Below are 12,739 nucleotides of genomic sequence, written 5' to 3' on the forward strand. Positions count from 1 at the left end.
AGTCTGCATTTCCTAGTTGATAACTTCTCCTACATGCTTCCTCCTTGATGTGCTTTTGATTGAGGCGGGCACTTATTGCGTTTTAGTTTTGGATTTGGGGCATGCCTACACATTGACCCCTTTCGTATCTCAGTTCTGGGTTTAGTTTGTCATTTGCTTGCCTATCAACATTTTGGATGCCTTTGGGGGGCTGCCTTTTCAACATCCCCCATCTTTGTTGCTTTAAAGATTGTCCACTTGGTCAGAAGCATTAGTGGGTTCCATCTTGTGGTAGTGTAATTGAGTGTAGTCAGTCACTTTGCTTTGGTCATTTGATTTAAAAAATAAAATGAAAGGAAGGGGGGGGAGTTGTGTATACCTGAAGGTTGTTTATTTTTACCCTTTGGGTTTCCATAGTCCATTAAGTTAACGCTCCTGAATGAGAGGTCCTTGAAGGTTTGTGGTGGCAATGGATGGTCTTTGGATGCATATGGTGAGGAGAAAGTATGGTCATGGGTGGATTTTTTGTATGCTTTCGGGATCTCATTTGGTAACACTTTTTTTTTTTTTTTTTTAAATTTTTACATAAGTAAACAATTTTATTGAATAATGATAGGCATAGCCCAAGTACACAAAATGATATACCTCATTTGGTAACACTCTTCAAACGTGTTGATATCGGATTGCATATCTTTACCTGTATATTTGGTTGTTGGTGTAACTGCTCCATATGGCATAGACACAGAGTTTTGTAGGTTTTGCTTACTGGCTTCTTTTAATTTTGAAGACTGTAGTCTTGCACAAGAGACAAGACTACAATCTTACTGGCTATAGTGTTTTTCTTATTATAGTTTCTTTAATATTTTAGAAATATAAGTCTTGTACATTTGTGCAATAGCATTTCTATGCATGGACTGTCTTAGCTTTTTGGATTTAGTTGCAGGAAGAATGCAAGGATTTGAATCAGAGAGTAAAGGATGGCTTGCTCAAAAGGCCAACTGTTGTAAGTTTTCTTTTTGGAATTTATTTTACAACTAAGATACAATTTTATCAACAATGAAAGAGGGTGTAAACTTGGTACATAGTAAGCATTCAAGAGATCCATGTAGCTACCAGAAGGAAAAAGTGATAGAAAGTAATGAACAGTAGTCATAGAAGTATACTAATATGGACCAGTATCCAATAATACCCCTATCCAATAATGCAAAGTATGACTTGAGCCCCAACATTGTTTGTTTGCAGTCTTCGAAACTACATTCACTCCTTTCCCTCTAAATACACCATAACAGAGCCAGTGTTATCTTCCACAACAGTACACAATGATGGCTCTTAAACTGTGCTCTCCAACATGCTAGGAAATCCACTACGCAGAATGGCATAATCCACTCTATACCAAATAGGCCAAAAGCTGTGTTCTGTGAAGTTCTTGCAACCTTGCAATGTAGGAGAAGGTGATCCACTGTTTTACCATTAATCTCGTGCATGCAACACCAATTAATCATTACAATGCCCTACTTTCTCATGCCATCCAGGCTAAGATTCCTCCCCAATGCTGCTGTCCAAACAAAGAAATTTACCCAGAGCCTTTTTCCCCTAAATAAGCTTCCAGTGGAAAGAAGTCTCATCATGAGCGCATAGGACATTGTAAAAAGACTTCACATTGTACACTCTTTCCTAGAAGGGCACCGAAGCATTCTTTCATCATTGTTGCTTCCAACCTGACTTCAAATACAACCTATCAAAAAACAAAGAGAAGAGATCCACTTCCTAATCATTGGTCCCAACTTTTGGAATGTTATTAATTATCATTTAGATCACCTGTCGAGGCATAATCTATTCAACTTCTAGGATCTTTGTAACACCCCCTTCTTGTAGATATAAGAATGCTACTAAAACATGAAACTTGTGCCATGTAAGAGACATAATAAAAGGGGTTAGTGTGTAGGCATGACAGTTACAGAAAGCAGAATCAAAACAATGTCTTGTAATAATAGAGCAGAAATAAAGGGGCATTTAATAATAACGGTTCAGACCAAAATAACCTTTGGCATAAGCATAACTGAAACAACATCATAAACAGAAACAGAGGCCCTGTTTACCCCGATAGCAGGGTTGTGCATCGCTAATGTTAACCAAGCAGAAACAAAAAACCATAAGCCACATTTTATACATGTGGCTAAGCCAGAAACATAAACAAGAGGCCACATTTTATACCTGTGACAAGGCCAGTAAAATAAACAGAATCTTATGCACTAGGATTTTCAAATTCAGTACAATAACAAATATGGTTGAATAAGCAAATAATATCATGTAATCAGAAAGAAAACTAATACAGAAGTCACATTTACATGTTATGCAGTGGAGAATCAGGCCCCATTTGGATTCAAAGTTGATCTCAACTCATCTAATCATTACAACTTTCCCAAATTTCCACACAAAATATAATAAATAATTCAATTTTTTCAAATCTCAAAACAATAATAATATTAAAAGATAATATTCTAACAATATTTCCTTCAACTTTCAACTTTTATTTCAACTCATCTCAATTCACTATCCAAACCTCACCTCAGTGTAAAAATTGCTTATGTCTACACCAGTCACTAGGGGTCCTACCCACACCCTATGGAGCATGGTTGCCCCCTTCCCACACCCCGCCCCCACATGGGTGCAAGAGAGGGGGGGAGGCGGTTTGCCCCCGGAATTTTCCACCGTATCTTGGGAACAGGGCCCCCGTCCATGTGCTTGAGTGCATAGGCATGCCTCTATTCATTCGCCCCCGTCCACCGCTAGAATGGGAAAAAAAAAAAAAATAACAAAATACAAAAAAACCACAACAATAAACAAAATTCAAATCAAATCCACAACACAATACCTCCCTCAATGATTTGAATCAGAAATAAAAAAGGGAACCTAAACGACTAAAAAATAAACTCCGTAACTCATGGACTCGGAGAGGAGGACGGTAGCCATAGAGGAAAGAGAGAGAGAGAGGAATTGGGAAGGGAGGGCATCTGCGCCCTGGGGAGATCTAGGGTTAACTTAACCCCTCCCCCACCCCCCCCCCCAAAAAAAAAAAAAAAAAAGAAAAAGAAAAAGAAAAAAAAATGACGTTGTCTCGGCATTCGTTTAAAAACAAAAGAATTTCGTTACCAAAACAATGTTGTTTGGGTAATGAAATTCTATATATATGTGTGTGTGTATTTATATATATACGTTTTGGGCTGGCTGGGCAAGGCGGGGTTGCTTGCACCTCCCAGGTGGGGTAGTGGGAGGCAGAGCCTTGCCACTCTACTCTACCAGTCATGACAACTTTCATTTCAAGGTTCAGGTACAAAGAATAATGCAGAAAATAACCGAGGTAATTTTCATAACAAAAACATGCAAGTTTTCTCAAAAAACAACCGTCCTTAGTTGTTTTTGGCAAAGTCTAGCATTGGAGGATTGCTTACATGTACTTGTTAATACCACTGAATTTCCTAACAACCGTGTCAAGCAAAAATCAATTAACACCTAGAAAATTTAGTACAATCTATACGTAATAGAAATAAACTAGCACCTTTGAAAGTAATATGAAACATATTAAATAGCTTCATATCAATCTCTCATGACCCAAAATACATTATATACATTTGAAGGCCCGAATTTAGCAAGACCCATATATCCGATTCTATCCCTTCCGAGTATCTTCACTTAACACAAAAGTGACACACTGACCATTGCACAAACCAAACCCTCTCCTTTCCAAAAAAATAAAGTTAATTTAGCTACGTAATAGTCCAACTCATCTCCATATAGAAGCCCTACACCTTTGTAACATAAAACTGATAACAAGAAAAAACAATATACTCTACTCGAACCATGAATACATATATTCCAATATTTCAAAAACACCCACTAGCTAATGTGTCTGCTCATGTAATCAAATATAATCCCATCTTATCAATATGTTTCCAACCGCAAGTCCAATTTTGGACATTATGACAAATTGCATAAAAGTACTCCAATTAAATCTTCATTAACCATCAAAGATTAAGATCCTTCTTTGATCGAGATGTAATATTTTCAATTTCCAAACTTGAAATCAAACCATTCAACCAAGCTATTGGAATTCCTAAATTTGCCACATCAAGAAAATTTTTTATAAATTGCTTCAGATGCCACTATAATCCAATACCTCTCTTATCATTTATTTTAAAAACCTGAAACATTTAAGACACCCACTTAAATATAACCATTCAAACCTCTACCTGTTTAGACGTTCTCAACCAATTCATCCGCGAATCCAGCAAGCCAACAACAACTCAAGCATCCCACCAAAACCACACATTCAAGCAATAGTCAGGCCTTCTAGCAAACCAAATATTCCCACCATAAACTCACGCTCGACCGATCCTATTGCACTAAAAGAACTACCACAACTAGATTCTTAGTTAATCCCAATCCAACATTTTTAATCCCTATTATTTGTTCGAACTAACATCAACTCAATCCATAATAATGTCTAGGAATTTACCTACTGTCCAATGGCAACAATTTCATTGTAAGAGGAACAGTGATGTTAAAGCATTGCAATGGCATGGTGGAGATATTGTCTGTCCATGGCTGTGACAATGGCACAAGAAAGAAGGAAAAAAGTGTGAGAGGGAACCAACAAAAAGGTAGCGACTGGGCAAGGAGAAGCATCACCTTACTGAACTGGAGTGGTGTAGAGCCGGGGCTTGTGACTAGATGTGGTGTAACGGTGTTTGTTCTTCTATAGGAGTGGCTTGGCTTGGTGGTGTGCGACAATGCAACATCTTTTGGTGTTGTTGATGGCATGGAACTTGGTGGTGGGGTAGCAAGGCCACAAGTACTTAGTGTGGCGGTGCGGCGAAGTTCCAAGTGGCAGTGCGGTGTGGTCTTGGCAGCAAAACAGAGAATGTGGTGGTGACAGCAATTTGGATGGTAATGGCAAGGAAGAGATGCACACAGAGAGATGCAGGGATGAGGGAAGAGGAAAGACCGAGAGGGAGGCAAAGGGTGGTAGCCTAGTGTTGGATGACCACTTGAAGTGTAGATGGAAAGGGAGAGATTGGGAGGGATGATAAAGAGAGATAGGGGAAAAGCGATTGCGATGATGTAAAGGGAGGAAAGTGCTAGATCGGTGGTTTTGTTTTTGGTTTGTTTAGAAAGAAGAAGGGAAGGGGGGGGGGGGGGGGAGGCTTGAGCAGGAGATGTGGAGTAAAAGAGAAAAGAAGGTTTGACACCTCGTCGAGAGGTGTCATTTGATTTTTTTTAAAGCCAGCTTGGGCTTGGGCTTCAAAAAAGTTGGGTTATGACAACATGTTTCGGGGATGCATAAATGATCAAACATAAGTGATCAATGTGTTCTGTCCCACCGCCTGTGATCACAACATCAACTGCTTAAATCACTCATAACTTATCTCTGGTGGACCACACATTCATGTAAATGTTCTTAGTGTAACTACAATTGGTCTTGATCACAAGGATGATCGCTTAATAGCTCATAACATATCTATGCTGTATTTATTCAGATGTGGTAGGGTCACATTAATCAAAAGTAGTATTTTCAACTTGCCAACCTACTTCCCATCACTATTTTTGCTTCCCACTAAGGTGGCTTATCGCATGGAGAAACTCCAACAAGATTTCTTATGGGGGAAATGAAGGATGAGTTTAAATTCCACTAGGTAAAATGGGCCATAGTGAGCTCCCCTATTCCGAAAGGAGGATTGGGTATTCGGAAGTTGCAATCTTTTAGCAAAGCTTTGCTTGGGAAATGGCTATAGAGATACCACGATGAACGAGGAGCATTGTGGAGAGTTATCATAGTATTGAAGCATGGTGGAAAATGGGGGAGGATGGTGTTTGAATGAGGTGAGTGGGCCATATGGGTTGGGGCTATGGAAACACATAAGAAGAGGATGTGACACATATTCAAGAGATATCCATTTTGAGGTTGGTGATTGGTCCAAAATCAAATTTTGGCACGATGTATGGTGTGTTGATAAGGCACCTATCCAAAATTCTATGGCATGGCAAGAATGAAAGAAGCCTCAATTGCGGACCTCTTAATCCTATCCAATGGTACTCCCCAAGATTGGGAAGTTGACGATTCTTCAGAGTTCTATGATCTAGTGTACTCTACCCATATGATGCGGGGAGTTGAAGACGAGTTTGTGGCACCCCTCTAAGAAAGTGATGTTCATAGAACGTTACGACCACGCATAATATAAATCCATTCCCATGGAAGAGTATTTGGAAGACAAATGCACCCCTTAAGGCAATTATTTAGTATGGATGGCTTCCTTGGGGAAGATCCTCACGCTAGACAACCTATGGAAACGCTGAATCATAGTCTTGGATCGATGTTGTATTGTAAAAAGAGCAGAGAGCCCTTCGATCATCTGTTACTTCATTGTGAGATTGCTACAACCTTGTGGAATGAGTTTTTTGCTCGGATGAGATTAGCTTGGGTGATGCCAAAAAAGGGTGTAATCGACCTCCTAACTTCTTGGAGATGCATTCAAGTCAACACTTAGATTGCAACAGTATGGAAGATGGTTCCAATTTGTCTATGTTGGTGTATTTGGAGGGAGATGAATGCAATAGGTTTTGAAGATCGACAACAATCAATGGATGAGCTTAGAAACCTCCTTTTCAATACTCTATTCTATTGGTAGATTGTAATTGATTTTAATGGCATGACTTTTTCATAAATTCCTTGTGTCACTAAACTAGCATGCATAGGCAATGCTCTTGTATATGTCCCTTGTACTTGGGCCTTTGTCTATTTTTATGATCAATAAACTTTTGTCTGCCGATAAAAAAAAATGATGGGCTACACCTTCACATAAAATGTCCTTCATTGCGGCTTTCAACAATTCTTAACTTTGCATTGGTACCATGCATCTCTTATGACCATTCATTTAAGCTTCATTCATTGTTCTCATGAGGTCTTTTATCTTATCTTCAACTGATGTATGGGAAGCATATTGATTTTGTGATATTCATGGCATGTCATTACAAGCGTCTTATGCATAAGCATGGCATGACATTAATCTAGATATGACATGTATTTGTATGCAAGGCATCCAAAAGTGACAACATGACATAGTAGAAGTGAATCATAGCATAGCATCCATGAGCATCGTCATTGTAATCCAATCAAGGATTCATAAAAGGGGGCTGGCATAGGGATGGAAATACATAGCATATAAGTAAACAACATTTTTCAAGCGAAAACAGAACATAAATCACTCACGTAAAGGTATGATTATGCTACTTATCTTGAAGTTATACTCGTAATAGAAGCTCCTCCTTTGCAACCTAGGAAAACACCCATAGCTGTTGCTATCAATACTTCTACTTAAAATAAGATTGAAAAGTTCATCATTGCCTACTTTTGCATGCTTGGACAGATCTGATTTCCTTTGGTTTCTATTTGTGTTTTTAAAGAATTTTACTCTTTTCATTCATGACTAATCACATCATTCATTAATGCTAAGCATGACACTGATATTTATGCACCATGATGCTCTTTTGAATGGACCACACTACATTTATCTAGACTTAAGTTCTAAGGCTGTCAAGGACTTAGGATTGGTGTTTCCAGCAGGTAGGTGCACTGTTGATGTGGCTGAACAGGTTTCTTGTGTTACGGCTGGTGACAGCCAATGTATGATGTCCTAAAGAAGTCCTCACGACACCTTTGTCCAGACCTGTTGTTGGGCCTAAAGTGAGCCTTTAAGCCCCATGCTCAAGTGTTCAAATGCATGAGTATGTGTAATTGTATAGGCTGTGTGACTTTCCTTGTGCTTATGGTGCCACATTCCTGGACTCTTATTTGTTCAACCCTCAAACCTGGGAACTTGGAACTTGAGTCATTGCTTAAGATGACTCATTGGGTACAACTATGGTCTCTAGGGACTTGGAAGCCTCTTACAATTGATCTGAACAGCCACTGCGAGAGGCTTTCTGTCATGCTTTATACAGCACTGTATTCCTCTTAATCTTTGCCTCCATCATGCTCATGATACGATTTAACAATCAATGCATATGATCAAGTATATGGGATGTGATTGGTCATAAATATGTTTTCTGAAATCATAAACTTAGAAAATCCGACTTGGGCAAAAATGTGACAAGCTCTAACATCTTACATTCAAACGAGCAACCTATCAATGGTTATCATCAGATACACCCCCAATGAGCATTGGGGGAAGGGGACCTAAGCCACCCATCATGGCCACAACTTTGGTCCAACCGCCCCTGTAGGTTTTCCCGGGTGGCTGGGCACCAAAAGTGGTGTCTGGCCGGCCATTAGTATTTTTTCATATGTTAAACAAATCCAAAAATATAATTTTTTTTTTTAAAATTTGCTATTCCAAAGCCTAAAGAATAGTCATTCCTCCCATTTTTTTGAGGTATAACTATTCCTCATTTTGTGGAATGACTTCACATGGAATAGCCATTCCTTCTTCTAAAAAGGCAACCAAACATAGGATAGTTATCCCACGGGAATATCTATTCCGTTCCAGCCTTCTATTTTGTGAACCAAACAAACCCTTGGTAGTTTTCTAGGGTTTTTTTAACATAAATAAGCCTGTTGTGACAGATTAGGAAGCTACGGATCATGTTCGGCAAGTTTTCCCCTTGGAAATTTGCCTTAAATGACATATTTCTACCAACAATGAAATCTGAAGTCCAACCAAGAGTTAAATCTCACCCATATTTAAATAATTAATAAGCAGAAAACAGTCAGACTCGTGACCATGCTGCAACTGAACAGAAGGGGCCGACGGATTGCATAGGGGTACAGGAACTGGAGCTTGCACTAGGTGGGGGTATCAGGGGCATTGAGGGAATGCAGACCTCATGCGTGAACCTCCATACCTTATGCGTGAATCTTCTAAGTGGGAGAGCAGGTCCTCTCTTCATAAGGAGGCGACAAAGCTACTATTGTCATCGCCGTGGGCATCAAGGGAAGGGGTTGAGATGGACAGAGAGCCTATGCCATTGTAGGCTTTACCACCTCACTGTTTCGGATTGGGTCATGGATAAGGTGAAGGAAATCCAGAGCTGTGTGGGAATTGAATGTGATGGTTTTGAAGAACAATTTATGGCTTTGTTAACTGCCATTGAGGAAGTAAATATTCAGATCAAGAAATTGGGTTTGAAAAAATAGCGGGAACTCAAGAGCTTGACTTGGTCCATTAATTATGAGGGCAGTTCAAGTAAAAAAAGATCCAAAGGGAGGGGGTCAGCATTGTCTTTATGAAGCCTAAGATTATTTCTTGGAACGTCTGAGGGCTTAATGATTTGAATAAGCGCTCGTGGATAAAAAATTTGCTCCTAGAGTGGAAGGTGGATATTGTGTGCTTGCAGGAAAAATATTCCAAGGGACATTATTAGAAGTTTGTGGAGCTGTCCATATGTTGACTGGGTCTTTCTTGCTTCTATTGGGGCATTTGGGGGAGTACTAGTTATGTGGGATAGAAGAGTGGTGGGCAAAATGGAGGAGTATATCGGGGAATACACAGTGACTTGTTCTTTTTAGAATGTGGAGGATCGCTTTAGATGGGCTTTTGCTGAAATATATGGGCCGACCGTGGACAGCAATAGACAATTTCTATGGAAAGAGCTAGCTGGGTTGCATAGCTAGTGGGACATTCCTTGGTGTATAGGAGGGGACTTTGATGTTGTTAGATTCCCAAGTGAGAGATCGGAAGACATCAAGTTGCGGCCAGCAATGTTGAGCTTTTCGGATTGTATCTTTGAGTTGGGATTGGTGGACATTCCCCTTATGGGTGGCACATTTACATGGTCCAATGACCAAATGTGGTCTAGGTTGGATAGATTTTTAGTTTCCCTGGAGTGGCAATTACATTACTCAAAAGTATGCCAAAAAAGACTGCCTCACCTATGTTCTGATCATTTCCGTATTTTGTTTGATTGTGGGGGTATAAAAGGAGGGAGGAGTTACTTTAAGTTTGAGAATATGTGGCTAAAAACAGAAAGCATTTGTTTGACTCTCTCTCTCTCTCTCTCTCTCTCTCTCTCTCTCTCTCATCTGAGTCTTTTCATTTTCATAGATTAAAGTCTAGTAATTAGGTGATTTCTATTGTGGTATCGATGGAGTCCTGCTGTAAATTACTTGTTGATCATAAAATTTTTGAGTTTAAATGTGAAAATGATTTATGGTGGAAGATCATGGAGAGTAGTTGTTGGGTAGTCAACTTCATTTCTATCGATTTTGCTACGATGGATTGGTTGGCTTCTATTGTGGGATTATGTGGAGCTTAAGTGGGACTTTCTGAGTTCTTTAGAACTCGCAGGAAAGGTAATCAAGTTACGTTGGTTCAGAGGGGCTAGAACAAATTTGGTCGTTTTCTGACGATATATGAATATGGTCATGATAAGAGCAGTGGGTTGATTGTAGCGCCTGAAGGGAGAAGGTTGGAGGAAATTCAGAGCATTGCTAAAGGATGTTATTTCTTCTAACTCTGTTTCGGGAGTCATTCAGACAATTGATAATTGATAAGGGTAAGGGTAAAGTTTTTGGGCCTGGTCCAAGTAGAAGCCCGGTGAAAGTTTGGAAATAGAAACCGAAGGGACCCGATATTTCGGTTGTATCGGAGGAGTTGAACGTCTTTGTTTCAATGCTGATACTCGAGACTTCGATCACCATTCCGACACAGAAATGTTTGGCAGTCTCTCTCGTATCTTCTGGTGGGACTGGGGTGGTGTCTCAGGTGCCAGAATATGGGGGGAGGAATTTTCGAGATTCCGCCACGTTAGGTTGAGGATCTGGTTCTGGTTGATAACATAATCATTTTGGTGGACGATGGATCTAGTCTATTGAAACAAATTCTCAATGATAATGGGATGCATCAATGGGATATGGATGTTGTTTTGAAGATGAACCTGAGTTTGGTGTGTCTGTTTTGGATGATTCTTTACAGCTGGGTAACACTTATGAGATTAAGAGTAAGGTTTCTAATTCACAGTTGATTGAAGTGGATAATTTTCCTGAAGAGGAGATGGCTAGTCCGTTGCCTCTGCAGACGCTTCCCCCTTAGGATGATTCCAATGTAAACTCTGATTTGGTTCTAAAAAAAGTTGAGGAGTTACAAGGTTTTGTGGGAATCTCATGCGAGGGATTTGAAGATCAATTTAAGGCTCTTTTAATTGCCATAGAAGCTTCTAGTTCCACGGCTATGAAATCAGCTGTGAGGAAGAAAAGAGAGCTAAAACATTTGCAATGTTCTATCAATTATGACAATAAGGAGGGAGCTATTGGGAGAGACAGAACAAAAGGGAGGGATTCTACTAGTGTTAATGAAACCTAAAATTTTGTCTTGGAATGTTAGGGGGATAAATGATGTTAATAAACGACTTCACATTAGAGCTTTTATTTGTAGATGGAAAGTTGACGTTGTTTGTCTCCAAGAAACCAAATTGAAGTTTGTTGATTGTAATATCATTCATAGTTTGTGAAGATGTTCTTTTGTTGGTTGGGTTTTTCTATCTTCTTCGGGGGCTTCAGGTGGTGTTCTGGTGATGTGGGATAAGAGGGTTGTTGAGTTGGTGGAGGATTGCATTGGAGTTTTTTCGGTTGCTTGTGTTTTAAAAAATATTGAAGATGGTTGAAATTATTATTATTATTAATTTAAGTGGAGTCACCTTAACTATTGGGTAGAATTAGTTATAGTTTTGAATTAGAATCCATTCCCACCTTAAAGCCATTATCCTCTCAGTGTTGGTATTCCCGTAGGAATAGGTTCCTAAAGTTTCATCACCATCTAGTTCCCAGTTGAGTAGTCCCCTAATTGGAAACAAACTTCCAACTCCAAAATTTATCCAATGTTCCGAAAACTCACAAATACTCCCTTGTACTTGTCTATAAATATTCCTCGGGACCCTCAAATTTAAACACAAGAAAATCCGGTTGACACAGAGAAAAAACTCACTCGCATATCCCCTTCAGTTTTCCCAGCCACTGCCAACCACCACAGGGATGTTGGACCACCTCCCAGCTGCATAGAAATCGCCGACCAGTCCAACCCCATCGAACCCACTCCTTTCTGGTGAGTCCCCGACGGGATCTCTCTCTCTCTCTCTCTCTCTCTCTCATGATTTCCAGTTCTTGGTCTAGCTCTCTAACTCTCTCTCTTGCCTTGCATCCTTGCTCTTTCATCTGCTTTACTCTCACTGAATATCACTTGCTGTCTTTTACCTTCACCTGCTTTATTCCAGCCTTTGGAGTTCTAGAAAGAAATTATGTGATTAAGGAAGTGGGTGTTGGGCTTAATTTCCAATTGGTCAAACTGAAACATGGGGTCGCCTTTTATGGTGTATTTCTACTTTTTCCAAAATATCCATGTTGTTCTGAGTTAATTCTAAAAAAAAAAACTACCCCTGGAGTTTGTCATGTAGCACAACTTGACTTGCAAACCATATATTTTAACTTCCGTAAGAAGTCTCTAGAGTCTCATTGTTGGTGAAATTCCATTTGTGCCCTTAAACCTTTGCTGTTGAGTTTCAAAAAGCCAAATTATTCTTCCGGCCTTTTAAGGGTGTTTTATTTACGTGGGCTTTGCTGTTGGACTGGAGTTAATATTAAACTTGGGCTGGGTTACTTTTAAATTGGGTTTGATGATTTTAATGGGCTGGTTGTGTTTGCAGAAAACTGTTTTAGTGTATTTGAGTGGGTGTTTTACTTAAATAAATATATTAGTCATAGACTTGTTTTTAT

At 39.5% G+C, this 12,739-nt stretch overlaps 1 protein-coding gene across 10 annotated transcripts in view; it reads left to right on the forward strand.

Moving 5' to 3' along the window:
• LOC122313881 (uncharacterized protein At5g08430) overlaps positions 1–12,739 on the forward strand; it is a 39,903-nt gene that overhangs the window by 13,171 nt on the left and 13,993 nt on the right. For 5 of the 10 annotated variants that reach the window (XM_043129169.1, XM_043129168.1, XM_043129173.1 and 2 more), the window contains exon 4: positions 917–982. The exons of 2 other annotated variants lie outside the window; for them this stretch is intronic. In XM_043129169.1, coding sequence (XP_042985103.1) covers positions 917–982 — 66 coding nt within the window. The remainder of the gene's footprint in view (positions 1–916; positions 983–12,739) is intronic. 3 more of the 10 variants (XM_043129171.1, XM_043129174.1, XM_043129177.1) reach the window with 1 other exon arrangement.

The sequence above is a fragment of the Carya illinoinensis genome, chromosome 6, assembly GCF_018687715.1.
Source record: "Carya illinoinensis cultivar Pawnee chromosome 6, C.illinoinensisPawnee_v1, whole genome shotgun sequence".
NCBI classification, from domain to species: domain Eukaryota; kingdom Viridiplantae; phylum Streptophyta; class Magnoliopsida; order Fagales; family Juglandaceae; genus Carya; species Carya illinoinensis.